Consider the following 27,115-nt stretch of genomic DNA (forward strand, 5'->3'; position numbering starts at 1 on the left):
TCATCGGAGCAAAGATAGAGATGCCGCCCAGCTTTCTTCCATCTGCCGGATGTTTCAGGAGGAGCAAATGGTGACAAGCATATTGCGCTTCCATATGTCAGTATTTTAGCTGCTGTGCGAAATCCACTCGAAGCTCTGAGCCAGGAACTAGAAAACTGGGGATGGGCGCGCACCAGGCTGTCGTATTGCCGCAGCCAATCTTCTTTTCCACTGCCTGTGCTAATTCTTTGGCGGCTGCTTGCCTCTGCCTTGGCAAAGCTTGGAGAGCTGTGGTTCTTCTCTTGCGCATCAAGTTGAGGTATATACTAGTCGCCCCTTGGTCAGCCGATAGTACCCACGCAGTGGCGGAGAGTGGACACGCTCACACAGGCGCGATAACGGTAAGGCAGATAAAAATGACTATCCCGGCGATGGCGCCGGCGCCGAGACCTGAGTGGCAATGCCTGTTGCATTCGGATGGATTTGTGCGCATTCTGATTGAAAGGTGCGACTTGTAAGGGGACAGCGAGATGCGGAGCAGTGAGAGGACTAACAGGTCTAACTTATGGAAAATAGCGCTGCTCTTATTCCTCTGCGGGTTTTTTGACACCACTTCTATAGAGGGGAGGTTCCCTTCCCTCTTCCCGACAGTGCATTGCGGAGGCCGTCAGCATAACATCCCCATACCATGCAGTTGAGGGATATATGCACCCTCGGCCCGTATTAGCCTGCTATCACGAGCACTCGGTACGGCGCAGACCGACAGGCTCGGGAACCACCACCAGACTGGTTCGCTAAAGCGGGAGGCACTGATCAACCCCGCCGTCTTGCAACATCACCAATCGCAGCTTCACGTGCTCAACCTCAGGGAAGCGGGATACCAAAACAGGGTCGACATACATGCAGGCTTGGCATTCACATTCCTTTCATCTCCTCCAGGATATCAAAAATCCCTCATGATGGCGGTGGCGCAGCAAAGGTCAAACGATTATGACCTTTGTCCCCCGCCCAAGCTATCAGCGGCCCTCATCAACAGAAGAAGCCGACACAACCGAAGGTCCAGAAACAGGTCTGCAAGAATAATCTGCGAACAACCCTAGCATTTTGTGGCATCCAAGGAACGGGCTAGCAGCCATGTGGACACCGCCATTGAACTTCATCAGCCTGCACTGTGAGTCGCAATATGGATTGTGGTTTCGTGCCCAGGACTCCCTCACCCTAACGCGAATATGCAGATGCGTACATTCTGAGCTTGGGCCTCTTAGGCCTGATCATCATGTACCCGTACGGCAACTTGCGTGCTGTCGATGCCTACTTCTTCGGTGTCAGCGCTTCCACTGAGTCGGGACTGAACACGTACGTGCCCCATGAACGTATTAGCAATTGCCAGCATCTCCTGCTAACAGTTCGCAGGGTTGATGTCAAGGACCTGGAGACGTACCAGCAACTCTTCATCTACTTCATTCCCATCATCGCAAACCTGGGCTTCATCAACATCATTGTTGTTGTCGTCCGGCTCCACTGGTTTGAGAGGAGACTGAAACGTATTGGCGAGTACCCACACTATTCGACTTCCATATAATAGTTTCCATAGCACTAATGCCGTGCAGCTCCGACGCTACTCAGAGGAGACCCTAATAGAGGGGAGAACTCTGACCGAGAAAAGGACCCCGAGGCAGTGACGCATGAAGCGCACGACAAGAACCCGACTTCAGTTTACGCAGCTGGCCTTGGAAGTGCAAACACTACCCAGAGCATCGACCAAACGAGCGATTCTGTTGGGGATCAGAACCGGTTCGTCCACCCCCCTACCAGAACCTCACTCTGATTGATATAGTACTACCGCTAGTGTTGATAATGCGGCTCAAGTTGCGGCAGACACAAAGGGTAACAATGAAGTTGCGCCCTCCCACGTCGCATTCGCGCTAGAGCGCCACCCTCGTCATGAATCTAAATCGCTGTATGTTCCATCGCCTAGGGAACGCGAGCAAGGTACATGGTGTGCCAGAATACACGAAGAGAAAGGGTCTGACAGACTCCAGGTCACCCAGTCGTTGAGCTTGACGAAGTGAGGAGCGACGATGGTACGCCGATATCCTCTACCTGGATCATGCTCGGACTAATATCTGTGCTCTATTCAGAAGACGAGATCGTCAAGGCCACCAACGCGGAGGTTGAACACGGCGGAGCAGTACGTAGGCGCAAACCGGATGGACTGAGCATCGTCGAAGCCACATCTATCGAGCGCGTCGCCTCGTCGGTGTTCGTCCTCGGTGCTACCCCTAGTCATGAGAGGCCACGGTCTCAATCGCGGTCCTCACAGCAACGGCATCCGGATATGCCGTACCTCTCTTCCCAGGCTACTATCGGCAGGAACTCGCAATTCACAAATCTGACCGCACATGATCGAGAGAAGCTTGGTGGCATTGAGTATCGCAGCTTGAAGTTGCTGCTCAAAATTGTGCTTGGTAAGTAGTTTCACATTTGGGGACATTTGCATTGGCCTGACGGGACTAGCCTACTTCTTCGGTCTTCATCTATTCGGCGCCATTTGTCTTGTCGGATGGATTCAGAATGCTAATCCCAAGTACCTGGACTACCTCAAGGAGTGCGGGCAGGATAAGAACTGGTGGTAAGTCTCCTTTCCTCATCATTGCATGCCTTTCTATCGCAGAAACCCGCTAATTCTCTCATCCAGGGCCTTCTACTCCGCCCAAACCATGGTGGACAATCTCGGTTTCACCCTAACTCCGGACTCTATGATCACCTTCCAAGACGCCACCTTCCCCATGCTAGTCATGTCCTTCCTGGCCTACGCCGGCAACACATGCTACCCATGCCTGCTGCGCTTTGTCATCTGGGCCATGTCGAAACTCGTGCCCAAGAACTCGTCTCTCAAAGAGCCGCTCGACTTCCTGCTCAAGCACCCGCGCCGCTGCTACACGCTGCTCTTTCCCAGCCATCCGACGTGGATCCTCTTCGGCATCCTCTTCGCTCTCAACTTCGTCGACGTCCTGCTCATCGTCGTTCTAGACTTGCACAACCCCGCCGTCAATAATCTCCCCGGAGGCCCACGCGTCCTCGCCGCCATCTTCCAGGCAGCGTCATCTAGGCACACCGGTACCTCGACGTTCAACCTTGCGGATGTGAACCCGGCCGTCCAATTCAGCTTGCTTGTCATGATGTACATCTCCGTGTACCCCATCGCTATCGCGGTCCGCGCCTCGAACACCTACGAGGAGAAGGCTCTGGGCGTGTATCTGCCCGACGTAGACTACGACGAGAACAAAGGCACGTCGTACGTCCTGCGCCATATGCAGAACCAGCTCAGCTTCGACTTGTGGTATATTTTCCTCGGCATCTTCTGCATTTGCGTCGCAGAAGCGGACAAGATTGTCGACAACTCCAATCCGGTGAGAGCCCCCGATCTGCTACCCGGCCATGCACGCCAGTTCAAGCTAGCTAACTCCTACAACTAGGCTGTCGCCGTATTCCCCATCTTCTTCGAAGTCGTATCAGCTTAGTGCGTGCCCTCTTCTTCCTCTTCTCTCCAACTCCCCTCTACATCCAAATCGCCAAACTAACATTCTTCGCAGCGGCAACGTCGGCCTCAGTCTCGGCCACCCATCCGTCCTCACCTCCCTATGCGGCCAATTCACGCCCTTCAGCAAAATCGTCATCTGCGCCATGATGATCCGCGGCCGTCACCGCGGTCTGCCATACCAGCTTGATCGGGCAATTATGCTGCCGGGCGATCGCACCAGTGAAGATGGTGAGAGCGAGGGGCGAGCGAGGGCTGATGTTGATGCTGATGGTGGGGATATGAGGGGTATCAAGCGGTATCATACGAGGTAACATGAGCGGAAAGGGGGAGTTGGGGGGCTTACTTATTGGGATATATGGGGATAGGTGGAGATGGAATGGCTTGGGTGGATGGGTAGGATGGAGAAGAAGGGTAGATGAACAGAATAGAATGAGGGTGCGGCCTCTTTGGGGCAATACACACAGCGCTAGATTGAGTAGAGAAGGGAGAATGCATGTGGATCGCCAATTCCAACTTGTAAAACGCTTACAGCGCCGCTTACTGGTCGAGCGACGCAGAGCGGACGCGAAGTGAAGTTAGTAGGCTGGCACCTGTGGTGCGTTCAAGTTTAACCAAAACTACGTGGAGCGAGCGCGTTAGTACAGACCACCAGACGGAGTTAAAGTTTGAAACACGGTACGGGGCCACTTGCGCGCTATTTCAAGTCGGCCCTATGCATTAAAGGCCTCCAGGATACATTTTCCACACATTAAAGTAAGAAATCCTGATATATGCATCCATCACGCACGGGAGACACCCTCCTACCTCAACACCTCAAACCTCCTCCATCTCGTCCTTCTCAACCCGCTCACGGCACCCATCTGCATCCGCCCCGTCTCCCGCTCCGGCCGCTCGTCCCCAATAAATCCCGGCAGCTTCTGAAGCGCCTGTCTCCACTCCGCTTCTCCCTCGGCCTTGCCCAGGACGTCCGCATACACGGTTCCCATTTTAACCATGACCTCGGCGCCCATGCAGCTCGCCCACGGCTTCATGATAGCAATGTATGCCGCCAACAGGAACAAACCAAGCAGATGGAGCGCCAGAAAGAGGGAGCCCAGGATAAGCCCGACGAGGCTGATGTTCGGCTTGTACGTCGGAATTCCCTCGTCGTAGTTGACATGGAGACTGGAACCGTACATCGTCGCCGTCGACTGTCCAAGCCAGAGCTTGTTAGCCAGAAAAAGGCCGGCGGAGAACGCACGATGCACGCTATCGTCGTCGAGGAAGGGGTCCGTAAAGGAGGCAAGCAGGTCGTGGACTGAGAATATGACGCTAAGTGTGTCCGCTTCCCCGTTGTTATTAACTACGCAACCCGTGCCGGCTGTGTTCATGAGCTTCGCGAGTGGATAGAGTCCCTGGCAAGCTGCAATTGGGACTAGGCCGACGATGGTAGGTGGCACGACGTAGGCGGCGGGGTTGGATAGGCGAGAGGCGATGAAAGAGCCAGGGCCGAAGAGTGCCAGGGCAAGCGACAGCAGCGGGCCTTTGTTGCTGGTTTCCATGAGCGCTGCGTTACCTGCATATGTCACGTTGCTTCCTTCTCTCTTCACAGCCTCCAAATTGCCCCCGCGCGAAGGGTTTCCGGCCAGTGGATCTTTGTCGAGGAGGGGGCCCGGCCTCTGTCCATTGAGATGGCTAGGCAGCTCGAAGTAACCTAGAGAGGTATCCGCTGTAGCCTTGAAATACTGTCGGCCGCCGCTACTTGTGGAGCCATGTGTAAAGATTTGCAGGTAGAGCACTCTGCCGATGGACGTGCAATTAGCCCATGTTCAATATTCGTACCACGGGCACAGCACTTACTCGGTTATGCCCTGGCGATCCCGGGTTGACTTCCAGGGCGAGGAACTCAAGTCGCCTGCCATGCATGCCTCGAGCGTGATATTGAGGTTACTTTGAGCACTACCACGATCCACGTTCACAACGTAATTTGCATAGAAGCCGCCGGTGTCCGTCTCATTTCGGCACTCTCTCTGGAACTCGTCCGTGTCGATCTCTACATAATCCAAGACAGAGCTAATGCGTGGCGCGTATTGCGGTCGAGGATATGCTCCGGAGCTGAAGTTGTATGGAAGGGGTGTAAAATAGGTATTCTTTTTGTCACTTGAGTTGTAGCCGTACGATGAGAACCACTGAAAGTTCCTTTTATCCATGGTGGCTTCTTCGATCCAGAGATTGACATCGCTATCCTCGCTGCTCGTTGATTCCAGGAGACTGCGTAGTCGGTATATCCGAGCGCCTTCGGGTCGTGCGGCATACTTCGTGAGCATATCCGGGACGTCCATGAGCCCAAGGAAATTATCATCCCCGCTAGCAGCTGTTATGGACTCGCGATCGACAAAGGCGTTCTGGAGAATCTGGGAAACGCTCCCTGTGGAAGTCAATACCGCTCGGCCGGATTACTGGCGGTAGATTGCTACTTACCAATCAGCGTCAACCCCAGGGCGATATAAAGAGGTAGGCACCCTGTCTCTGGCAGCCTGTCCCACAAGATTCTCGGACTCAGCCAACCTTGGTCCGCAAGCGCCATAATCTTTCTCAGATTCAAACTCTTTCTTGAACTGGCTGCCTGCATATAAGCCACACAGGCTACAGAGCAGATGATGGACGTGACCGGGATGGTAAGGAGCGCGGCGATGGTTTGCAGAATTTCTGCGGCTTTGTAGCAGTTTTCATTCGCCTTAAGGTACTGCCTCTGACGATCGTAGTAGTCATCGTCGTCATAGTAGTCATCCATGCCTCTGAAGGGCCGTTTGCTCATGATGCAAAGAAGGACCCATGACGTGAGCGTTATTGCCGCATAGAAGAGGACGACTATAATGGGCCAGAGTGGGGTCCGAAGCCTTGTAGTCGCCGGTTCATGGGCAGTAAGTGACGAGCGTGGCGAGAGAGGCGCCACGTTTTGCTGGGCTGCTTCGGGTTTTGGGACATTCTGCTGCTCCTGACGGTCGTTGGAGATGTTGCGCATTTCGTGGTCATTCTCCGCCATTGTGAAAATGGCGCTTTTCAAGCGATTGATACTTGGTGCGGATGGGAACGACTGATCGGCGACGGGCTATGCTAAGCGCGCATTGTTGAAGCGAGAGTAAGAACGACGAGAAGACGAAGCAGGATCCCAACCGAGGCTGGTCGTAGGACAGTCTTCCGATAAGTAGCTTGTGTACTCAGGGCCCGTACAGCAGGAAAGGCTCGCCCCAATCAGCCTCGCAATACGAGGTGGGAGTGGCTAAGCGCCCGGAGGAAGCTTAACCCTGCTGGTCCGCATGCTTGTTTGAGCCAAACATCCGGTGGCCTGAGCAGACGACTAGATGGATGATGAGAACAGAGTATGCAATGACTTCTGTGTGCCATTCCGTGACATTTCGGGAGCCGTAAATGCGAAGCGTCGCCGAGTCACGAGTTGTTGAAGCTTGAGTTGCGAATCTCTCTAGGTTCGGTTAAGCGGCATGATTTTCCAGTGAAAAAGGCGGGGCTTACCCAGCTCGTATATAACAAGCTCTTTTGCGGGGGGGGGGGGGGGGGGGGGGGGGGGGGAGCGCTAGGATCCACTCTCCTGACATCTGCAATCGATATGATTCTAGTCAGGTACCCGTCTTGCGACTAGCAGGATGGCGGCATTTCTCTTCCGATGCTGCATGTACTTAGTTCGATCAGGGTCTTCGTTGTCCGGTGCATTTCGAATCGTGGCGCAGGATCTGAATATGCTTCTTCCACGTTCTCCGAAAAAAATGTGAGAGTGGTGCCTTGGATATAGGAAGTGCAGTGGGCGATCACTCCGTCTTTTCCGGTTGCTTTTTTGCAACAACTATGATGCCCCTTACGGCACCACTCTCTCCCCACCACTTGAACATCAACCTCGCAACATTGAATGGACCAAGACCGTATCCAATGACACGTAATCTGCGATCCTGTCCCTCCAGATACCTTGCCAAAGGCCCAAAGACGTCATCAGAGATGTCTCTGATCGTGATTTGCGAATCGTCAAAGCCGACTTCTACCAGCTTTTGGCGATATTCGTCAGGCGTGATGAAGTTGGCCCATGGTGCGCCCATGAGGCGCGTGAGTATTCTCAGGAGAACTTTCTGGTGGGAGGAGATGGTAGGGGAGATACATAGATCGAAACCCATGAAGGAAGCGTTGAGTGTATGGAAAGCGTAATGGATCATCGGCCATCGTGACGGAGAGAAATGGTACGCTGTATCCAGCGCTAGGACCCAGTGTTCTTCGGTATTTTTGACTGCGCTCTGTATGCTCCATTTAAGGTTTTCACTCCAGGCCTCGGGGTTTGCGGCGTCGGCGCAAAAGAGCTTTGGGACAACATGCTTCCCCCATGCGTCTTTGTTTGGGTCTCGATACGCCATACGCCTCTTCCATTCGATAAGTGGGTCCCGAATTCGTTCTTGAGCAAACCGATATTGTTTCTCATCGAGCGTAATGCCGACATATGCGTCCAAGCGGGGACAATCCCGCGGACCAGACGTAGCCCACCACTCTGTGTCCGTATTCCTGATTGGAATGGCGCTCGTAAGATAGATAGTCTGTTCGCCGCAACCAAAGCCCAGGTCAATCAAGCACTTCGACTTCCGAATACCTTTGAAGGATTCACTGGCGTCGAGCTTTCTTGAGAATCTCGCGGTTTTGAGGACTTGGTCAAGCAGGTCTCGACAAGCTTGTGTCATCGTCTTCTGCCTTTTTGATATAGGCTGGCCAGTATCTTCATCGAGGGCTTCTTCATCGGGGTTGTATTCATTCTGAGAAGTCAGTCTTGTAGAGAGTGAGGGTAATCGAGCATTGGAGGTGTCATACAGCCCAGTAACCCATATTCATCCACATCGACGGCGGAATGCGTAAGTGCAGCCTCCCATGCTCAAGGCCATACACCGAGCCACCCTCAGCTTTCCCATCTCTCCCACCAACACGCATCAACGTTCCAAAGGCGCGTCTTACGACTGGTAGAAGCAGCACCCCGCAAAGGAACGCAAGCAGGTGCGTGCTATCAACGCCGATCCAGCTAGGAACCACATTAGAATAATAATAAGAAAGAGAGAAAACCGAAAGAAATACAAGCGCTATAAAGGTAAATATCCAAACGAGCGCAGCCAGCATTTCGAAGCGTTGGCGATGACGGAGCGACACTTGGTACCGTCTCAACTTTTTTGAGCCAAGCCAATAAGCAATACACCGAACCTAATTATATAAGCTTTCTCGGCTCCCCTGGTGCCCCGTAAAGATAACGGTTCGTATTTTTTCTTGCCGTGGGTCCTGTACAGCCAATTATTACTGTTTAGCTTCGTCGTACAATAGATCCGTGGATTAGCAGCGCAGTCATCAATTCGCTCGACCTCGTCATAAGGAAGATGCGAACATACTACATATACAATACCAGCAAAAAAGACGCTTGTAGATTAGCAGGCCTTTGAGATCTCCGCCTGTCGTCACTGAGGAGCTCACATAGATATATGAGCTGCTTCTTCTCCTTTCCTTTGTGAACCTTGTAGATGTAGATGCATAGTAAGTAGGTGGTTTCTCTGTCTTATAGTCTCTTAGTGAGCTTACAGCTCCTCAGTGAGCGTTTAGTCGTATATAGCTCTGTAGATAAAATCTGCGTTACTAATATACGAACTCTCCGTGATGTACAAACCTAAGAAATCGCTTACTGACGCAGTCACAGGTCTATTTACGCTCTGAACCGCTCTTCTGCATGCGTACTACGGCTCTGAAAAGATTAATTGTAAATTCGGGCGTTTAGACCAAGCGTACAATTTGAGTACCTTGAATTATATAGAAATACACGTACAACAGAACAAGGGAAAACATGAATTTTCATCTCGGTGGGCCGACGTTAGGCCGAATGCGGGCACGTCAGCATCGTTCAGGACCACCCTCACAACGGGCTTAAATAGACGCCCTTGCATTGTTCTGCGATATGTAATGACTCTGATTTTGATGCCCCCTTCTGACCTTTGCACCGTGCTACGTGGTGACGTCATATCAAGCCGTCCTTGCAGACACGCGCCCTGCATGCCAGCGCCTTGCATACTAGCCTGAAGCACTCTTCAGGGAAACATTATCATTACGTATTCGATTATTTGCTCCCATCTCATTATCGCCGCCAGGGGACCTCTACACCGAAGGCTTCAGCTACTCGCATAGCTGAGACGACACAACCCTCCAGTAACACCATCCCATCCCAGCACCAGCCACCAACAAGCCAAACGTTACCATCGCCGTTCCTCCATGGGGGAAGCGCCTTCTCATCATCATGAACTCCAGGGGTATCTTCGAATATGTTATTTACAATGCGCCTACTCTCCGGATTCCTCAGGACGCGTGTAAACTTTGCCGAATGGATCGTAAGAGACGGGTCAATCGGGCTAAAGGGACATGTGGTTACGATGGCGCCACACGGTTGGACGTGAAGCGACTCGGTCTGATGCGTGCCCTGCGTTGACGTTCGAAGGTATATCAGTTGGGCGTCGTGGTCGTCGCATTTCTCCACCTGGTCCTGATTGCCCAACATGCCTCGGTCGGTGTGGACGACGCTTTCAACCACGGTGGTCGGTATCCTAGCCATATGGTATTTGAGGGGTTCGAATATGCGACCAACAATGTCAGGCGCGACAGCGAGGACGATCCTGTCGAAATACTCCGTCCGAGTCGAACGATCGCTGGCACCAACCTTCTTCCACGACAGCTTCACGCCCTCTCCCTGTCGCTCGACGGATGACACTACAGCAGCTAGCTCATACTCAATTCCTTGGACTAGTTTGTCCTGAACCGTCTTGACGCCATTCGATACGGTGTAATGCGGCGCCCCGTGCGTCCTCCTCTTGTACCCCACCAAATCGCTCGCCGGGAAAGCAAGCAATTCCTTATGCGGGCACGTTGTGACGCTCGACATCAATGGAAGGATGTAGTACGTCACAAAGTACTGGGGTATCCGTATCCTCATCAAGTATTCGTCCAGATTTTCAGAAGCTCGTCGTCCGTTACCCTCTCGCGGAGCTACTAGGAAGCAGCATATCGAGAACCAGGTATAACAAGCTAGCAGGTATAGAACCTCCACCATATACGTAATTGTCGCAATCGCTTTCGGGCGCTGTTCGCGCTGGTGGAAGTTCGAAGCGTGGATGAAGTACGAGGAATCTCGTCTGCCGTCCGTTCGCCGAGCGGTCTCGGTTTCTATCTTCGCGAACTCGAATAGGAACGGCTGCGAGCGGTACTGGACGCCTAGATGGTCATACATGACTTTTAGGTTGTTGTAAAACCCCCCGGCGAAGGCGCGCATAGGGAGGTCCACGCGGTCGGCCGACGTTCGCGATGCATTGGGGATCGAAACGGAAGCGGAGTCGAGGGAGAGGGAACCGCCCTCCAGACCTCACGTCAATATGCCCACCCTCATGAATTTGTAGCAGAGGCGGTCGCTTACTGATTCGAACAGCTTGACGGCATAACGTTGGTGTGGATCTTTGTGCAAGAGATATGCCGTGACAAGCCCGGCCATTCCTGAACCCACCACGGCGACGGGAGCCACGCGGGTCTTCTCCATTGAAGATAATATGGTACAGGTGCTTAGCCCACCAACACGCGATGATGGAGGCTTGCAAAAAAATTCATCCTGTTAACCATCCCAACAAGGATGACGAGGAAACGGTTTGGCCTTTAAAGGGGATGCGTTTACATGACACTTAGTGGCATCTAAGTAATTTTCACGCGGCGTGCCCCAGCCTTCATCCACTTGACCACTCACACTTCCGATCGGCACCTAGCATTAGCAGCACGAGCAACCCTGCAAAAAGAGAGTTTGCTACTCGCTACTCCGTAATTGCAGAGCTAAGAGGGGCCATGACGTGAGGATTTTGTTTGTCAAGCTCAGTTGAACTAGCTCTTAAGTCGTCCTTGCCGGGATGGTTGATAGGTTGAAAACTTTTTAGACGCTTATCATCGCGTGTTGATGAGTGATGCATAAACGATGGCTCGAGTGCCAAAAGAAAAGCCGCGAACGTTTCTGCACCAAGGAGCTGCAATTGACCCACGAAGCGACACCACACCATGACGAAAGGCGTCTTAATACGAAACAGGAATCTTCGCCGCTCGTATCAGGGGGTTTGCTGGCATGCGAGATGGGAGCAAACAAATGCTTACTCTAGGCGTTCTGATTGGGTCGGGGGTCCGACGGACCGAGCCTTCCAAGGTTCTTCCCGCTAGCATATGTTGCACGTGCGTACGTACGTAGCATGCGTGATATCCTGAGAATGCACCGATTTTCTGAGGTCTGAGGATTGCTCGCTCATTTCGATTAAAGCAAAGTGCCGGAGTGCTGCTGAGCTCGTGGAATCGGATCGCTTAGTGCGGGAATGGCGGGACGTGACGCAATGCGCGTCGCTGTCATCGGGGCAGGGTACACGATCTGAACAGAGCTGATACTGTACTCAGGCTAACAGTAGAAAAGCCCAGGTGGTTTGACTACGCTAAAGACGCTGTTGGAAGCATCGACTCCAGACAGACCGATAGAAGCGACCCTTTTTGAAGCGTGGGTAGCCTTATCCCCTCGTCCCTTAACTCTTTTGCACAGTCCATCAATACTCGAATCCGCAACTATCCTTTTCTTACCACTTCTTATACTGCTAGCTAAGACTTGCACAGAGAAGACGACGTCGGGGGCACGTTCCAATACCGCTCCTACGAAAACGCCGAGCTCGTCTCATCCAAGCAACTAACGAGTTTCTCGGACCACCGCTTCCCACTATCAACGCCGGACCACATCTCATTACCTCAATACGTTGAGTATCTCAGATCGTATGTCGACCGGTTTGGCCTAGGGCCGCTCATCAAGCTCGGATGCCGTGTCACCCAAATTCAGCCTCTAGAAAAGTCTTCAGATCAGAAGTGGAAGCATCGAGTCAAGTACGTCGACAAGCAGCAAGGCGGAAGGGAAAGGACGTTTGATTGCTCCCATATTGCGATTTGCACGGGACTCCATGTCCAGTCTAACATTCCCAATATCCCCGGGATCGAGAATGTAAAGGGCGAAGCGTATCACTCGTCCCAGTATAAGCAGAGATCCCAGCTCACAGGTCGAGATGTGCTCATCCTGGGATGCGGCGAGACGGCTATGGGTAAGGACGCGGACGGATCGCACATCTTCAACGCTCACTGACGCCGTTTGTAGATATCGCCTACGAGGCAATCAAAGCCGACGCCAACTCCGTGACAATGTGCTTCCGAACTGGCTTCCTATCCTTCCCCAAAGCGCTCTCTCGGTTCCAAGTCTTCGGCAAGCAATTCAAGGGCGGACTGCCCATCGATGGTCTCATCACCAACCTATTCGAAACTGCATACGTCCACCGCGCCATAGCCGCCAGCCGTCTGCGATGGTTTGTTTCCGACTTTGTGATTAAGCGTGTGCTATGGTTCTTAACCGGAACCCAAGCTGGCATGAACCAGCATGTTGGCGCACTGCCGAATGACCGACTAGGAAGAGCATATGTGTTCTTGAATAAGAGTAGCAAGGCGATGCCATATTTGAATCGACCGTATCAGGAGAAGCACCCACTTGGGTTCCTAGGCAATGGTTATGTCGATCCGCCTGAAGACGCGAACTCGAAGCGATGGGTCGATACGTGCACATTCCCTCAGCGCATTGACGAGACAGGCAAGGTCATTTTCGAGAAAAGAGAAGACAGGAAAGACTGGAGACGCATGAAGAACGCGGAGGTACGGCCCACCTGCGTGGTCTACTGTACGGGCTACAAGCAGGTCTTCTCCTGGCTCGATTCGTCTTACCCCACAGCGTCAGACGCTACGATACGAAATATCATCGCACCCTCGCGACCTGATATTGCCTTCATCGGCTTCGTGCGGCCAGGCGTAGGCGCTATTCCGCCCATCGCGGAGCAACAGGCCATGTGGTGGACGGCGCTCATAACCGCCCGGATGCAAATCCCCAAGGATCCGCCGCATTATCACCTGCTTGCGCGCGAGAGCTCGCGGATCCAATACGGCGTTGACCATAGTGCATATATGAGCACCCTCGCGAAGGATTTCGGCGGTGCACCAGGACTGGTCGAACTCTGGAGAGCCCATGGCTTGAAGATTCTCTTCACGTATTGCTTCGGTGCTTCCTTTGTCACTTTCTATAGGCTCATGGGGCCTTTCAAGTCGGAGGAGGCGCCGAAAATCGCTAGGACAGAGTTGGCTGAGACCATTACTCGGAGAGGTATTCTTGGCAATTTGTTCTTTGGAGTAAGTACGCCATTGCTTCGTCGCTGGGTTATGCTAATGTGGATTTCAGGTGATACCCATGATATTCTATGGGATGGTCAATACTGCGGCGATGATACTGGAGCTGTGTGGCTTCATACCGAAGGAGAAACCTGTCGTATGATCTTCGACGGGATATCTTTAGCTAGCGTTTCCGTATCAAGTCGTTGGTGCCAGAGACTAGCCCTCTCCTCCCTTGCTTTCCATTCAATCATATCTTTCAGCAAGCACCAACAGCGGATATACAGCTCCTGCAGCTACTGGAATCTTCTTCCACCCAGTCGCCCCGAAAAGCGCCATGATCGCTCCTGAATGCGCTGTCAAGCTTACAAAGATACTTGCGTTCTTATTGAAGATCTCCTCCAGCAGTTGTGTTCCTCATGGCATTCTCTCGTGGCATATAAGCCCGTCCTTCCAGGCAGTCATTACGTTTTCCACCACTACTGCTGGGTAAACCTCGCCACTCCATAGCCAACATCGCTTGCATCTTGGAGTCTACGTCGTTTGACCAAAATCGGCGCCAGCCTGAACGCCTTCAGTGTATTTTGGAGACCCACAGAGAAGGCTGCGTCTCGGATTCAGCAGGCATGGGCATCTACGAAGAACTGCTTTTGAAGGAAGGGCAGGTTCGGCTGCTGAGGGTCGAGCCGGCAGCGACAGGCTCAGATATGGTGCGATGTACGCTCGAGGTCGTCCCTCTAAGCTCGGAGCCGCTGTTCTTCGCCTTTTCGTATACTTGGGGACCACCATATGCAGAATACGAAGCGCGGGGCAAGGTCGAGAGTCCGCTTGAAGCAACGCAGTATCATTAGCAACGAGAAAGAAATATCAGTCACAGGGAATCTACACGACTTCCTGCTTCTCTGTTCGCAAAGTTAGGACTAGGATCTCCGCTGTACTCTATGGGTCGACGTCATTTGCACCTAAGCCGATCGATCCTGAATCAAACGATGCAGAAACTCCGAGGCTAGGACCTCTATTTTGTGAGGTGTTTGATTCTATGCGGGGTTAGAAGCTTTACTGTCTAGGTTTTTAAAATTGAAATCTATCATTTACGATGATAGGGTATCTCTTTGCGTCGCCTCGTCTGCTCTTTAACTAGATCACCTTGTTATAAACCGGTTTGAATTCTAAATTCTACCTAGTTTGCGGCGAAGGTCGGAGGAGCACCTCTTGTCGCCGCGATCCTCTCAAATTGAGTTAACGCCATATGCAGTCGCGCCTAGCAAAGTTGATGGCGGCGAGTACCGTAGCGGTTATTTCTGTATTGTTGTGGCGAAGCTCGGAGCCTCGCAAGGCTGATAGCAACAAAGTCGTGAGGCGGTAGTTTTTGCTGTTCCTAGCGTATGCGTCATTTGAGGGCCCAAGCTTCTCGCGCCTTCAACCAGCGCGCGTCGCTGTCCTTCACAATCATCCCCATCCTCGACAATGTCCCGCTTTCGCGTCCTCTCCATCCTCCCCTTCAATCGCGGCGCGGCCCAAAGATCATTCTCTACCTCTATATCGCCAAAAGCACCCCAGACTTTGGCACGCGGAATGGGTGAATGATGCTTGGTCGTGCCACACTGGCGATTGCTGATTGTTCTCTCTCCGCGTAGATACCTCCGACAATGCATCCTTATTCTCGTACACTTCTGGCCGATATCTGTTCAATGAGGACGTCAGGTTGAAGGAACGTCATGTTGAGTTCAACATCGAAGCTCTGCAACGTGCAGCCGAAGCTTCTGTTGGCAACCAACATGGCAAGGTCGTCAGTATGAGAAGGCTAGCCGAGGGAGGCTTCAATCGAGTCTTCATTTTGGTATTACAGGACGGTTTCGAGTTGATCGCCAAGATCCCATACCACATCAGCCGACCAGAGTATTACGCTACCGCTAGCGAGGCCGCCACCCTTACGTTTCTTCGATTGCAAGGCCTCCCTGTCCCGGAAGTATACAGCTACTCCGCAACGGCGGAGAGCCCTGTCGGTGCCGAATATATTCTTATGGAGAGAGCTCCTGGAATTTGCCTCGCATCCAGGTGGCTGGACCTTCAAGACCTTGAGATAAGAAGACTTGCCCATAGCTTCGTTGAACTTGAAAAGAGACTTTTCCAAATTCCTTTCAGCGCCACGGGTAGTTTGTACTTCAAGAAGGACATTCCATATGGGCTTCAGGCTCCGCTGTACAGGGAAGAGCGTACTGCAGAAGCAGATCGATTTTGCATTGGACCTATTGCCGACTATATGTTCTGGTACGGTAAAAGAACTGGGCTGAAGTTGAATCGCGGACCATGGAAAAGCCACGTTGAATATCTTCAATCAATAGCACAAAAAGAGATGGACTGGACACTGCGTTACGGTAAACCGATGGAACCCGACTTCCCCCACAACACCTTGGGGCTGGGATTTCAACGTCCAGAGGACTATCTCAAGCTTCTGAAGTGCTACCAGTTGTTGACGCCACACCTGCTGCCGAAAGACCCTGCACATCCCTTCAACCTGCCTACTCTTCGTCACCCGGACCTCACCCCCGGTAATATATTCATCTCACCCGAGACTGGTCGGATCTCGTGTCTCATCGATTGGCAGCACACCATCATCCAGCCACAGCTCCTCGCGGCTGGCTATCCGCGCGCATTTGAGAACCCAGACGATGAGCTTTCCCCCGACTTAGTGGAGCCTAAGCTTCCAGATGACTTGGCATGCTTGCACGTGGAAGAGCAGGCAGCGGCGCGCGAGCTTTATCGCCGGCGCCTCCTCTTCTTCGGTTACCGTGTGCTCAATGGCCATTTCAACCAGCACCACATCGCAGCTCTGCGTGACCCCCTTCTTCTCGGTCGTCAGATGCTCGTAGATAGGGCCGGCCGACAGTGGGAAGGCAATCTCATAACCCTTAAAGGAGCTATCATACGCACAACCCAGTTCTGGGAGCACTTACCCGATGTTGAGGATATCAAGTGTCCGGTGCGGTTTGATCAAACTGAACTAGACGAATTTGCAGAGATTGAGGACGGCTGGCTGAAGATGAGCGTAGTCATGGAGCAGTGGCGGAAGAGAGTTTCTAATATGACTGAGGAGGGGTGGGTCCGAAATGAGGATTATGAGGAAGCGAAGAAGCAGCTTGGAGAGCTAAAGGAAGAGATTCGACTACAATGTGAAGGGGATGAGGAAGATATCCAAGCATTCCGGACGGGCTGGCCGTTCCGAGATCGCGAAGAAGTCGATTGAAATTGAAGAGTGATTGTTGTACATCATAAACCGTTATAACAGAAGTCGCGACCGCATGGGTATCCAGTTCAAGCTTCGTTAGCGTTCTGTGCCCTGAGGGTGACTAACGGAAACCTATAGTAGGTGAGCCGAGGATTTTGCTGAGGACGACTTGCACACCTCGCTCGCTGACGTCTATCAGTTATGTATCAACCAAGCCGATCTTTTGGAGCGGAGCCATCAGGTAAACCTCATGGCTGAAATATACAAAGCCGCGGCCCGGGTCGTTATTAGAGCAAGGTTTCAACCCGACTGGCTTTCGATTTAATCAATGCGCTCGTTTCATTATCATCTACAGAAAGGTCTAGCATATTTCCGCATCATGTGCAACCAACGGCCGCCAACATCTTGATGAACCTAAACCATTGGGAAGCATTAGCTCTCTTCTTCGAAAGAACCTGGTTCAGGAGGGCTTGGATCATTCAGGGAGTCATTCTTGCGAGAGAGGCCTCAGTGCGCTGCGGCAGCTATTGCGTACCTTCGAATATCTGACGAGCGTTTCTCGATTCCTTGCAACATCTAGTTGGACATACTTCTTCAAGGAGCCCAACCTCTTTGGATCAGCAAAATGTGCCAGTGCGCCCCGGTGGCTTAACACCCCAGAAATACTATCAGCGACCAAGAAGGCATGGACATCATCGTCCAGCGACGGGCTCCTGTACGCACTCATCCGATGCCGTCCATCCCTCTGCCAAGACCCAAGAGATAAGGTGTACTCGCAGCTCAGTCTCGGACATGCAGACCTTTTTCCGACGTATACTGCATCCGAGGCTGAGGTGTACGTTACAGCCGCGAAATATATCCTATCCCACAGCGACAACCTTCTCCTTCTCAGCTGTGTGCAGGGAGAAGAGTTTCAGGAAGTTCCAGGACTACCGTCTTGGGTTCCAGACTGGAGCATCACTAAGTTCATAGGCCTACGTGTTACAGGATACGGCTCGTACGCGGCGGCCGGCAGCCGCCCACAGAAATGCAAAATCGGCCTCGGAGACGGTAAACACATTTTAAGCGTAGAAGCTTCCAAGTTGGATGAAATAACGGAGGCGTGCGCATCTAAGGGAGAGCTTTTCCAAGTTACAGGTATAGAGTCCATTTCTTTCACGGAGCTTTTCCTTGATCATAGGAGTCCTAGTCTACAGTAAAGGGGTGAAAGCAAGCTCGGCAGTCCGGAGATACCGGCGCAGTGGGCTGGTGTAAATTGATTCCGGCTGAGGATACTCTCACACACATGGGGGATGGACACCGGAGAGGTCTCCTTTGAAGACTTAACAAACGGCACGGGCGAGAACGTCTAGCAGATGCTAAAGTACAGGCTTAGGAAGCGCTTTCCAAAGACTGATGCTGAAGTAAAGCAATTCTTGAAGGAGTGGGAGAAGATTGAGGTTGCAGACTACAGGGAGTATATTCAATCTATGCGAGAGTGCTGGGCGGCAGTTGTCCGGGCAGGAGGCGGGCATACCAAGTGGTAGATGAGTGATGATTGATTGATGATTTCTGTGTGTAATCTCCATCTTGAAAAATTACATTGTTTAGTCACTGGACCATGGCCTGAGCGACGCTAACACGCTCATGAGAAGGCCCTTTACATATCACGGCGTACCGCGATTTGCCATCAGGCTCCGCAATTCAGGTTGTGACGAGGCCGCGTTATGACACCTGATACCATAGTCTGGACACGTTGTTAGGGGAAAGCGACACGAGCCATCCGAGTGCTGTTACATGAGAGTAGCTCAGAAACACTCCTCAAGCCAGGCCTCAACCTCTTGATGCAGACCCGAGAGGATGGTTTCGGCGGTGGCTTCGAACCCCTCGAGGCCAACAATGTCTTCGAAAGGCTCCCTGGCCGCAATCTCCAACGGCATTTTGAGCTCTCTAATAATCCTGTTGCGATACGGGGGCAGTCCTGCAGCTGCAAAAAATGACTCATGTAAGCTACAGTGAAAATACTGGCAGAAACGCCTTAAACTTACGAGGAGGCTTCCAATGCGGCAGGCGGCGCCCATTAGCAACTGACCGATTAAAGAGCTCGGTCAGGGAGTTTGCACCGTCGACAATACCATCGCACAATTTCTTCTGAGCTACCGCTAGTGCCGTGTTCTTGCGCTTGAAAAGGTGCCATCCCCCAGAGTCGAGCGATTCCACCAGGTCTACCACCTCGCCCAGCAAGGTGATGATTGCAATCAACACGGTTTTCCCGGTGAGGCCCGTGTTTCTCGAAGGGCGAATGAGCGAGGTGCGAGGATACTTGATCCTGTCGCTGCTCTTTGGCATCTTGGCTCGCTTCTTTGTGGTCCGAAATTCGTACGCTGATAATGCGTTGGGGAGATGAGGAGTTGATGTGGGGATGTGTGAAGCTGAGGGCGCCTAATTTTTGGCTGTGGAACGAGGCCCAATGCCTGCCCCCGTCAGCACCGCCCTGTCAATTGCGCCCTGGGCGATGCTTGCGGCCAATCAGATTAATCCACATCAATACCGCAGCGGACTCTGAACTGCGCCACGCCGAACAAACCGGCCCCAAAATTTCACGCGCAGAAGGCCTGGAGATATCCGCCATCGCAACACCACAACCCTTTGTGACCGTGGCCGCGTTGAGTCGTCAGGATTCCGCGCCCCCTAGTTCTGGCAGGCCATCATCGTCGTTACACATTTGGGTCGGAGTTCAAACGCCATGACAATGCCTCCTCCCGCGGATATAGTCAATGTGGAGGGCAATGCAAACGGACTAGCGGTCGATTATTGGCAATCCTTGGTTCAGTATGCTGAAGAGGAACGGGAGGAGCCCCCTGTCGGGCAATTCGGCAGGCTGCAGATCATGAACCTTACACATCTCTTGAACGAGATTGCCCGCATCAAGGGCGCCGTGGAGCACAACCGAACCACTTCTGCTGACCAGATGGAATGCCTTCGGAAGAGACTACGCCAATACGGTAAGCACTCACGAATAATGACTACACGTAGAACTATATCTACAGAGCCTCTTCTCGCTGACCCGAGCTAGCCGATGCAATTCGAGATTTCAAGTTCATAACAGACCTAGAGGACCTACCGTATATCTACGGGCTCGACAGGCGAATTTCGCTTCATGGTGCGTTTCCAGGTTTGGCGAGTCCGTATCCCAACACGGAGAACCACCCATATGACACCGCGTACCGAACGCTGCGGAAGAAGATCGTACAGCCCAAGGACGGAGTCCGCGAACTTCTCCGAAAGGTGCTACCGAGTCGTCTATCTTGGACCGAAGCTGAGAGACGAGCAAGACGGTCTGATTACTCTGCCGGCATGACACCCGAAGTCTATTCAAAATTTCTCGATGCGCTCGCCAGATTCATTATAGGCACGACAGGCGGCTGTGCTTTAATCATACCCATGGTCGTCATGGTCCTGGACGCGTCTCTAACAAAGAGCCTTGTCACTGCCTCGGTGGCTCTCGTCCTCTTCGCTCTGGTTCTGGGACTTGTATTTGAGACGAGTAACAAGGACACCATTACCGCTACGGCGACGTATGCCGCCGTTCTAGTTGTATTCGTTGGAACGAGCGGGAGTGCGACCAACAACGTCCAAAGTATTCCTCAGTAGGGATAAAGTCAGGCGAGTATGATGACAGAAATTCTAATACCACTCCTACATCTCGGCACATCTACAGGATCTTTTTCTGAATGGTGCCAAGAACCATCCGCCAAAGTCGACTACTTTCCCAATACGCGTCTCGTCAAGCAGCATTCTCCCATCGACTGAAGCGATTATCAAAGCGAGAGAGGACTGTGAACGGGACCCGAATTATCTTACCTCTTTGGCTCATCGTGCTTCGCTTTACCATGTCCATTTCTCACACGCGATGCTGCTAAGGCCCTTCCGAACAATGCAAGGCTTCTTCGGTCTCGGTACGCAGTCGCTGCGTGAAGGCGATAATGTATGGATCGTTCCGGGTTGCAGGGTTCCACTGATCCTGAGGAAGATTGCGGACAGCCCTCGATATCAGCTCGTCGGAGGTGCCTACGTGCATGGTTTCATGGAAGGGGAAGCGTTGAAGCGTGACAATATCACTTTTGAGATGGTGGGGCTCGAATAACTGTGTCACACTCATGTCTTACTCCGCCGTTCCTGAATATTTGCGAAGAGCCGCATTTGAAACAGGGGCAGAGGGCTACCTAGGGTCAAGATCGCAGCGGGGCGGCGTCTCGATCTCTTATCTCACGAGGCTGTTGCTTCCAACTTCAGCCAACCATAATGTGCCACGAGCCTGCCGCCTGCCTTGCCGTCTGCCTTGGGAAGAACTATGGAATATATATATCTAGCCTGACCCTCAGACAAGAAAGAAAGAATAGCTACTTCACCCGAAACTCTCCGACTGTCCCAATACCTCTTCGGGCTAGCTGTTGAACCGACTTCATCCACAAACACAGAAAACACAGTTTGTGACCTACCATTTCATCGACACCTCTAACAGACTCTAGGCCAGCGAGGATCATGTGCGCAACTACTCGCGCCGCAACTCACTGCCCCGACTGCGGGGACACCGATCTCACCGGCCAAGTCCAGACCGCTTTCTGTAACGACTTCAATAACGGCCGGCCCTGCACGAGCTCGTCGGATACAACGGTTTCGACCGATGCCAGATGCGATGCCTGCATTGATCGCGCACTAGAGACGGGGACAAATCAGAGCAGGGATAGTGAGGATTCGGAGGGTAGTCATGGATGGGCATAAGTGGTGGTGAGAAGTTCGACCTTGCCGGCTGGTTGATCATTTGTTACGTGGGAATTGGGATAGTGATAGTGTAGAATGTGCGAAGGGTTGAATAGCGTCCTCCCATGGACTGAGACGGTTCTCGAAGAGTCAAAGAGAGAGAGGAATGCGAATGGGATTCAAGTTACCTTGCGATCCTGTGGGGCAATTGCTTGGTGGTGGTGTTGAGCAGCACCATCCGACAACGGTCGGACGCAAACACTTCACCGGCAAGCTGATGCATCAACACTGACACCATAGCAACCGTCCTCCACAAACCTCACCAAACACGCCGATCTCTCCTACCTTTTCAAGTTTATTTTGCGCCCAGTCAAACTTTTGTCTTCCCCCTCACCATCTTTCGTACATCGCACCACTACTCCGCCATGGCGCCCGCCGACATCGCCGGGACTGAAAGCCTCCAGTGCACCAACCCAAGCAAGCACCCCCTCATCACCGCATCCCTCCAAAAAGTCCTCAAGCTCCTCTGCATAAGCGATGCAGAAACCCTTCTCGCAAAATTGGTAACCACGGACAGCTTTCTCCTACGATGGACCGCGTACCGCGACGCATATCTCCTGCACCCACACTTCAACGAAGAAGGGCTGAACAAAGGCGGTGACAAGATGTACCAGCTCTTCGAGCACATCAGGCGCGAGGTCAACGGGCGCTCGGCTAAGATGTCGCGCTTGGGCGAGGGCGCGAGCGGGAGGGCGCATACCGTCCGGCTGTTCTCCTCGCTGGTCAAGAGCCTGACGGGGGAGGGAGGCTTCTACGACAAGGGGGACAAGGACGACGAGGTGTGGCTGTCGCAGATATGCGAGCAGCTGTACGGGCTTGTCAAGCACTTGAGGGGCGAGTATGCACATGGACATGGAGTGCTGATGGATGCGATCGAGGAGAAGAAGCCGTGCATTTGGTTGAACCAAAAGGAGGACGAGCTCTGGGAGACTGTGGATGAAGAGGAAGACGACGTAGAGGAGCGGTCCGCGGTTTCGGAGGACGACAGCGCTTCTGACGACTTCCAGCCCAGCGAGTCTGAAAAGGAAGAGGAGCCGGTGGAGGATGATTCTGAGGACGACCTCAATACTACCACCAAGGCCAAGGCTACAAAGCCACCGACACCGCCCAAGGAAACCCGTGTCGAGCGCATCGCATTCGAAGAGGTACCTACCGGCCGCCGCGGACGCTCCGACTTCACTGACGCCCTGCTTCCACTCGCTCGAAAGCGACTACATCACGAGACGGACAAAATAGAGCCCAACCTCTGCGAATTTCCCTCCCGTAAACCCTTCCTAGCCCCCCGGCAACAGGGCTTGGGTGTTCGAGCGCAACCCGTGGAGCCGCCGGTAGAGCTCGGCACCACGTTTACTGCCATGAAGAGCATGCTCGAGCCTAAGCCACTGCCTCGCCCTGAATTCCAGAAACTAAAAGGCATGCCCGCGAAGCCCACATCGGGAGAGCAGTTGCACTTCGAGGGTCTGTATAGCCTCACTGGAAACTTTGGGCGCTCGCCCATCCAGACACCGATGGTTGAGGCGCCCAAAGCGCGCATTGGGAATGAGTACAGTCTAGACCATCTGTTCAAGTCGCCGCCGCCGCCCGCCTATACTCCTCCTGCTAAGCGTGGAGGCCTGTGGGAACTGCTCGACAGCGTCCCAGATGATAACGAGGTGAGTCCACCAACATGTTTACACAGCGACACAAGAGGAAGTCTAACGTGTGATCAACTCTAGGGCTCGCCCATATGCCCTCCCGCTCGCAGACGGTACTAATAGGGCCGAAGTGCTTCAGTCCATGTTACGGTGTCGAGTCTGGCGTTCGATGGGCGCTGGAAGGGCCTCACGCTGGGACATCCCTCGCTCTGGAAATTGACAATGGCATTTTCGCAAGCAAGGAACCTGTGGCATCTGGTGCTTAGTACAGTTGCGATTACAGACAAGAGATGGACACTGATTTTTGCGAGGCGTAGATACGCTCATGTTGGAGACTGATTCGGCCAGAGTGACGAGTAGAATTAGCATGTGAATGCCAAGCCTACGAGCGGGCGTCGTCAATTCGACTGCTCACTGCCAAGAACATCAGAATTAGACGTATCATTCAATAATGCGACTGCGCGCGAATGCTGAGGATGTGATAGGTCTTCGCGAGCCGACTCCGTTCGCTGAGACGCGTCACTTGAAGCGGCGAGCAAAGGAGGCTGTGAGGCTCTCAGTGAGTCATCACCTCTGCGCGCTCTGGGGGCGGGGAAAATTGCCGTGAGCGGCAAACCAAGGAACGACAAAGGGCGGCACTTCGCAGCGCGCAAATAAGTGCACTGCTGTCCTCTTTGTCGCTTCTGATGGCGCTCGTCTTCTGCATTATTATCCCTTGCCCCCCAAAGCGATTATTCCGTCGTCGTTCGATTGTGCGAGCGGGCGGCCGGGGTTGCCTGGTGGCTAGAAGCGACCGGTGAGCGAGGCAGGGCCGGGTCATTCGAGTGCATTCCATGCGCGTCGTCGCATCGCGGCCAGCCGTCTCCGCTGCACCAGCGAGGAAGCCGTTGGTGAAGGTGGGATTTTTCGTCGCCGGTGGGAACGAGTGGCTATAGCCGCGGTTGGTGCTGGGCCGCGGGCGGGCGCTCGGGCGAGCCGGTGTGGCCGATGTGCCCGATCATTGCGGCGTCATCGCTGTCGTGCAGGCGACAACTCTGCGCTCGACGGTGGACGCACGGCGACACGTCTCGCTGCTGCGGGCGTGAGGACAGATATTCGGGAGGCGCGCCGGGCTGCAGGGCGGCGCAGGAGGTGCAGTGAAGGAGAGCGCGCGGTGCATTGATGGGCAGCCCCTTTTTCTCGGTGAGGGACGCTGCTAGCGTAAAAGCGGCCGCCGCGCTAGGCCGCACTTCGCCACGGCCGGCCCGTGCGCGCAGGCTGACACCCAAGTATATAAAGCCAGGCTCCCGCCTCCCTTTCAAAACCTTTTCCCGCTCGCCTGCTCAGCTTGCGCTCCAACAACCCCTCCGCCCCCCACCGCGCCAGCAGCTTGAAAACACCAACTTTTCATCTGCGCGCTGTCTAGAATCCGTCTCACGACCGCTTTGTGCACATTTCTGCACACTTTCGCTCTCTCAGACCCGGAGGCGCGTTTTTGCGATCGGCGCTTGGCCATTTTCCGCCGCCGACAGCCTTGCGAGCAGCCTCCAACCCACATCGCATCCGCGACACCCCCCAACCAAGTGCTTGCTGGCTTCGCTCTTGGTCTCCATCCACACTCTGCATAGATAGCTGTCCTCAGCGACATCGACCGGCGACCGACGGTTCAGACTTGCGAACGCTTACCGGGGAGTCATTCAGTTGATCCTCTCTAGCCTGCGGTACGCTCCTCGCCCGCTCCCCAAAGTCTCCACGTCGTCCCAGGGCGTCGACCGACCTCGCGCAAAGAGCGATCTCGATCTCGATCCCTGCCCGGCCGTCCGTCGTCGTCGCCTCGTAGAATAGTCCTGACCTGTGGTGCAGTCGTCAAAGAACCGTCTCACTGCTTCGTCCTCGAGCTCACCACTCGACCTAATACAAGAATCATGGATTCCCTCACTTCGCATCCGTCGACTGCCGCGCAGGCCAAGACGGTGAGCATACCGTGATGTCTGTTCCTGTGCCTACTCTATGCTAATGTCAATGAAGTTCATTGCGCCCGGCTCTCTCTCGTATCCCAACGCCGCTGAGCTCACTCCGCCGTCCTCCGAGAAGAACGCTCAGCCCGATGCCAGCAAGACCAACGGCGTTGCGACTCCTGCGGCGACTCCGGACGCTCAGAATGCTTCAGGCATTATTCCGACGCTTCAGGTGAGCCTCGCCGGTACAAACTGCCTGTCTTGGCTCAGAGTGCCCGCTGTTGTTGCTAGAAGAGCTCTATTGACTAACACCTCTACCTTTGTAGAACATAGTTGCTACAGTGAACTTATCTGCCCGTCTCGACCTCAAGACCATCGCACTCCATGCGCGTAACGCCGAGTACAACCCTAAGCGTTTCGCCGCTGTCATCATGCGCATCCGAGAACCCAAGACCACTGCATTGGTCTTTGCGTCAGGTTCGTGGTATCAATACCAAACTAAGACATATGCTAACCTGCGTAGGTAAGATGGTCGTTACCGGGTATGTGAACTGCACGTTTCGCGTTAGATGACCTGCGTTTCGTTCATTCCAATGCTACTTAGCATTTTGCTTGCGAACGCAGGTCTGAAGACATCGAGACCCTGCTCTGTTTCGAGGAACTTGACTGACAATCGAATAGCGCTAAGAGTGAAGACGATTCGAAATTAGCTAGTCGCAAGTTTGTAGTCTCTGACCCGTACTCAAGAATAGCAAACTGACTAGATGCAGGTACGCCCGTATCATCCAGAAGCTTGGTTTCAATGCCAAGTTCTCGGACTTCAAGATCCAGAACATCGTCGGAAGCTGCGACATCAAGTTTCCGATCCGGTTGGAGGGCCTTGCCTCGAGTCATCACACCTTCTCGAGCTACGAGCCTGAGCTGTTCCCTGGGCTTATCTATCGAATGATGAAGCCGAAGATTGTCTTGCTGAGTACGTCTTCGCGGCGACGATGAGACTGAGACATATACTAATCGAACTGCCAGTCTTCGTTTCGGGCAAGATCGTCTTGACGGGCGCTAAGGTTCGCGAAGAGATCTACCAGGCCTTCGAGCTCATCTATCCCGTTCTGAGTATGTATCCTCGGAATACAGGTACCATCTCTGAGATGTTTGCTAACTGTACCCAGGCGACTTCCGTAAGTCGTGAGGAATATGCCTCCCTCTGGACGAGTTTCGGTCCCCTCTCTACCCGATACCACTCGTCACCTTCGGGTCATAGACCTTCATCCGTCTTGGCCTGTTTGTTCACCCCTGTCTGTTCTGCGGCATTGCACGGAGTCTCGGTTCATCCTTTCGGAATGGGTGGTTTCCTTCCTCGGCTTTCGAAAACATTTCCCCTTACACAATTAGACATCTGCACGCGAAATATCTGTGCAGTGGTGCGCTGGGAGTTCACGACCTCCGGTAATTTGCGTTCACGGAGGGGGTGCTTGCACCTTGTTCCTTCCTCTCTTCTCTACACGCGGTACGATTATTCGGCGATGAAATGGCGGAAGCGGACTCGAGATTGATAACAGGGGATGATTATGGATGGTGGTGGTCTGTGCGGGCGTAAAAGTCTGCACTGGAGAAGCTCCCGATGGCGGCCGATGGATGCCTGAGTCTTCTCGATGGATTGTGTTTTATGCGTTTATCGTGGGTTTCCTTGCGACCGGGGAGGATACTCTTCGGTGGAATAGGATGTGTA

At 53.3% G+C, this 27,115-nt stretch overlaps 11 protein-coding genes across 11 annotated transcripts; 7 read left to right on the forward strand and 4 right to left on the reverse strand.

The window, feature by feature from the left end:
* Positions 1 to 1,113: 1,113 nt before the first annotated feature.
* BU26DRAFT_595757 (potassium transporter) lies at positions 1,114 to 4,209 on the forward strand (the record flags this gene model as incomplete). The annotated part of the gene is made up of 10 exons (XM_033834949.1): positions 1,114 to 1,150; positions 1,215 to 1,335; positions 1,393 to 1,523; positions 1,590 to 1,773; positions 1,817 to 1,971; positions 2,022 to 2,447; positions 2,497 to 2,611; positions 2,678 to 3,392; positions 3,459 to 3,502; positions 3,576 to 4,209. 10 exons carry the CDS (start codon positions 1,114 to 1,116, stop codon positions 3,832 to 3,834), a joined length of 2,187 nt encoding a protein of 728 aa, XP_033682949.1. The 3' UTR covers positions 3,835 to 4,209.
* BU26DRAFT_324030 (uncharacterized protein) lies at positions 4,210 to 6,913 on the reverse strand. The gene is made up of 3 exons (XM_033822099.1): positions 5,984 to 6,913; positions 5,363 to 5,930; positions 4,210 to 5,302 (listed from the first exon to the last, which is right to left on the reverse strand). Exons 1-3 carry the CDS (start codon positions 6,546 to 6,548, stop codon positions 4,324 to 4,326), a joined length of 2,112 nt encoding a protein of 703 aa, XP_033682950.1. The 5' UTR covers positions 6,549 to 6,913; the 3' UTR covers positions 4,210 to 4,323.
* A 193-nt stretch (positions 6,914 to 7,106) lies between these two features.
* On the reverse strand, positions 7,107 to 8,689 carry BU26DRAFT_519745 (uncharacterized protein). Its single transcript, XM_033829132.1, has 2 exons — positions 8,366 to 8,689; positions 7,107 to 8,310 (listed from the first exon to the last, which is right to left on the reverse strand). Exons 1-2 carry the CDS (start codon positions 8,663 to 8,665, stop codon positions 7,330 to 7,332), a joined length of 1,281 nt encoding a protein of 426 aa, XP_033682951.1. The 5' UTR covers positions 8,666 to 8,689; the 3' UTR covers positions 7,107 to 7,329.
* An 805-nt stretch (positions 8,690 to 9,494) lies between these two features.
* On the reverse strand, positions 9,495 to 11,392 carry BU26DRAFT_519746 (uncharacterized protein). The gene is made up of 2 exons (XM_033829133.1): positions 10,989 to 11,392; positions 9,495 to 10,928 (listed from the first exon to the last, which is right to left on the reverse strand). The coding sequence occupies exons 1-2, from the start codon at positions 11,106 to 11,108 to the stop codon at positions 9,663 to 9,665; spliced, it is 1,386 nt and encodes a 461-aa protein (XP_033682952.1). The 5' UTR covers positions 11,109 to 11,392; the 3' UTR covers positions 9,495 to 9,662.
* Positions 11,393 to 11,790: 398 nt separating this feature from the next.
* BU26DRAFT_519747 (dimethylaniline monooxygenase) lies at positions 11,791 to 14,141 on the forward strand. The gene is made up of 5 exons (XM_033829134.1): positions 11,791 to 11,960; positions 12,012 to 12,092; positions 12,206 to 12,678; positions 12,732 to 13,804; positions 13,854 to 14,141. The coding sequence occupies exons 1-5, from the start codon at positions 11,917 to 11,919 to the stop codon at positions 13,944 to 13,946; spliced, it is 1,764 nt and encodes a 587-aa protein (XP_033682953.1). The 5' UTR covers positions 11,791 to 11,916; the 3' UTR covers positions 13,947 to 14,141.
* Positions 14,142 to 15,248: 1,107 nt separating this feature from the next.
* BU26DRAFT_519748 (uncharacterized protein) lies at positions 15,249 to 17,497 on the forward strand. The gene is made up of 2 exons (XM_033829135.1): positions 15,249 to 17,153; positions 17,212 to 17,497. Exon 1 carries the CDS (start codon positions 15,579 to 15,581, stop codon positions 17,028 to 17,030), a length of 1,452 nt encoding a protein of 483 aa, XP_033682954.1. The 5' UTR covers positions 15,249 to 15,578; the 3' UTR covers positions 17,031 to 17,153; positions 17,212 to 17,497.
* Positions 17,498 to 18,543: 1,046 nt separating this feature from the next.
* BU26DRAFT_519749 (uncharacterized protein) lies at positions 18,544 to 19,418 on the reverse strand. Its single transcript, XM_033829136.1, has 2 exons — positions 19,040 to 19,418; positions 18,544 to 18,978 (listed from the first exon to the last, which is right to left on the reverse strand). The coding sequence occupies exons 1-2, from the start codon at positions 19,338 to 19,340 to the stop codon at positions 18,800 to 18,802; spliced, it is 480 nt and encodes a 159-aa protein (XP_033682955.1). The 5' UTR covers positions 19,341 to 19,418; the 3' UTR covers positions 18,544 to 18,799.
* Positions 19,419 to 19,737: 319 nt separating this feature from the next.
* Positions 19,738 to 20,645, forward strand: BU26DRAFT_505726 (uncharacterized protein; the record flags this gene model as incomplete). Its single annotated transcript, XM_033826866.1, has 2 exons — positions 19,738 to 19,996; positions 20,068 to 20,645. 2 exons carry the CDS (start codon positions 19,738 to 19,740, stop codon positions 20,643 to 20,645), a joined length of 837 nt encoding a protein of 278 aa, XP_033682956.1.
* A 1,535-nt stretch (positions 20,646 to 22,180) lies between these two features.
* Positions 22,181 to 23,715, forward strand: BU26DRAFT_505727 (uncharacterized protein; the record flags this gene model as incomplete). The annotated part of the gene is made up of 2 exons (XM_033826867.1): positions 22,181 to 23,467; positions 23,581 to 23,715. The coding sequence occupies 2 exons, from the start codon at positions 22,181 to 22,183 to the stop codon at positions 23,713 to 23,715; spliced, it is 1,422 nt and encodes a 473-aa protein (XP_033682957.1).
* Positions 23,716 to 24,447: 732 nt separating this feature from the next.
* On the forward strand, positions 24,448 to 25,249 carry BU26DRAFT_324410 (uncharacterized protein). Its single transcript, XM_033822100.1, has one exon. The coding sequence runs from the start codon at positions 24,611 to 24,613 to the stop codon at positions 25,058 to 25,060; it is 450 nt and encodes a 149-aa protein (XP_033682958.1). The 5' UTR covers positions 24,448 to 24,610; the 3' UTR covers positions 25,061 to 25,249.
* A 104-nt stretch (positions 25,250 to 25,353) lies between these two features.
* Positions 25,354 to 26,575, forward strand: BU26DRAFT_565377 (transcription initiation factor-like protein; the record flags this gene model as incomplete). Its single annotated transcript, XM_033833391.1, has 8 exons — positions 25,354 to 25,401; positions 25,457 to 25,618; positions 25,713 to 25,863; positions 25,910 to 25,928; positions 26,068 to 26,106; positions 26,157 to 26,359; positions 26,413 to 26,499; positions 26,556 to 26,575. The coding sequence occupies 8 exons, from the start codon at positions 25,354 to 25,356 to the stop codon at positions 26,573 to 26,575; spliced, it is 729 nt and encodes a 242-aa protein (XP_033682959.1).
* Positions 26,576 to 27,115: the final 540 nt, after the last annotated feature.

Source organism: Trematosphaeria pertusa (assembly GCF_010094035.1).
Source record: "Trematosphaeria pertusa strain CBS 122368 unplaced genomic scaffold BU26scaffold_8, whole genome shotgun sequence".
Classification (NCBI taxonomy): domain Eukaryota; kingdom Fungi; phylum Ascomycota; class Dothideomycetes; order Pleosporales; family Trematosphaeriaceae; genus Trematosphaeria; species Trematosphaeria pertusa.

Bases quoted from the DNA above. Each gene is read 5' to 3' on its own strand.
- BU26DRAFT_519745 (XM_033829132.1), bottom strand. From the start codon at position 8,665: ATGCTGGCTGCGCTCGTTTGGATATTTACCTTTATAGCGCTTGTATTT. The intron at 8,311-8,365 runs GTATGACACCTC...CTGACTTCTCAG, and splicing joins TGAATATGGGTTACTGGGCT to AATGAATACAACCCCGATGA.
- BU26DRAFT_519747 (XM_033829134.1), top strand. From the start codon at position 11,917: ATGGCGGGACGTGACGCAATGCGCGTCGCTGTCATCGGGGCAGG. The intron at 12,679-12,731 runs GTAAGGACGCGG...CGCCGTTTGTAG, and splicing joins ATGCGGCGAGACGGCTATGG to ATATCGCCTACGAGGCAATC. The intron at 13,805-13,853 runs GTAAGTACGCCA...TGTGGATTTCAG, and splicing joins TTGGCAATTTGTTCTTTGGA to GTGATACCCATGATATTCTA.
- BU26DRAFT_519746 (XM_033829133.1), bottom strand. From the start codon at position 11,108: ATGGAGAAGACCCGCGTGGCTCCCGTCGCCGTGGTGGGTTCAGGAATG. The intron at 10,929-10,988 runs GTAAGCGACCGC...TGAGGTCTGGAG, and splicing joins CCGTCAAGCTGTTCGAATCA to GGCGGTTCCCTCTCCCTCGA.
- BU26DRAFT_324030 (XM_033822099.1), bottom strand. From the start codon at position 6,548: ATGGCGGAGAATGACCACGAAATGCGCAACATCTCCAACGACCGTCAG. The intron at 5,931-5,983 runs GTAAGTAGCAAT...TGACTTCCACAG, and splicing joins CCTGGGGTTGACGCTGATTG to GGAGCGTTTCCCAGATTCTC. The intron at 5,303-5,362 runs GTAAGTGCTGTG...GTCCATCGGCAG, and splicing joins GATCGCCAGGGCATAACCGA to AGTGCTCTACCTGCAAATCT.
- BU26DRAFT_519749 (XM_033829136.1), bottom strand. From the start codon at position 19,340: ATGCCAAAGAGCAGCGACAGGATCAAGTATCCTCGCACCTCGCTCATT. The intron at 18,979-19,039 runs GTAAGTTTAAGG...CATTTTTTGCAG, and splicing joins GCCGCATTGGAAGCCTCCTC to CTGCAGGACTGCCCCCGTAT.
- BU26DRAFT_324410 (XM_033822100.1), top strand. From the start codon at position 24,611: ATGGGCAGCCCCTTTTTCTCGGTGAGGGACGCTGCTAGCGTAAAAGCG.
- BU26DRAFT_519748 (XM_033829135.1), top strand. From the start codon at position 15,579: ATGAGAAGGCTAGCCGAGGGAGGCTTCAATCGAGTCTTCATTTTGGTA.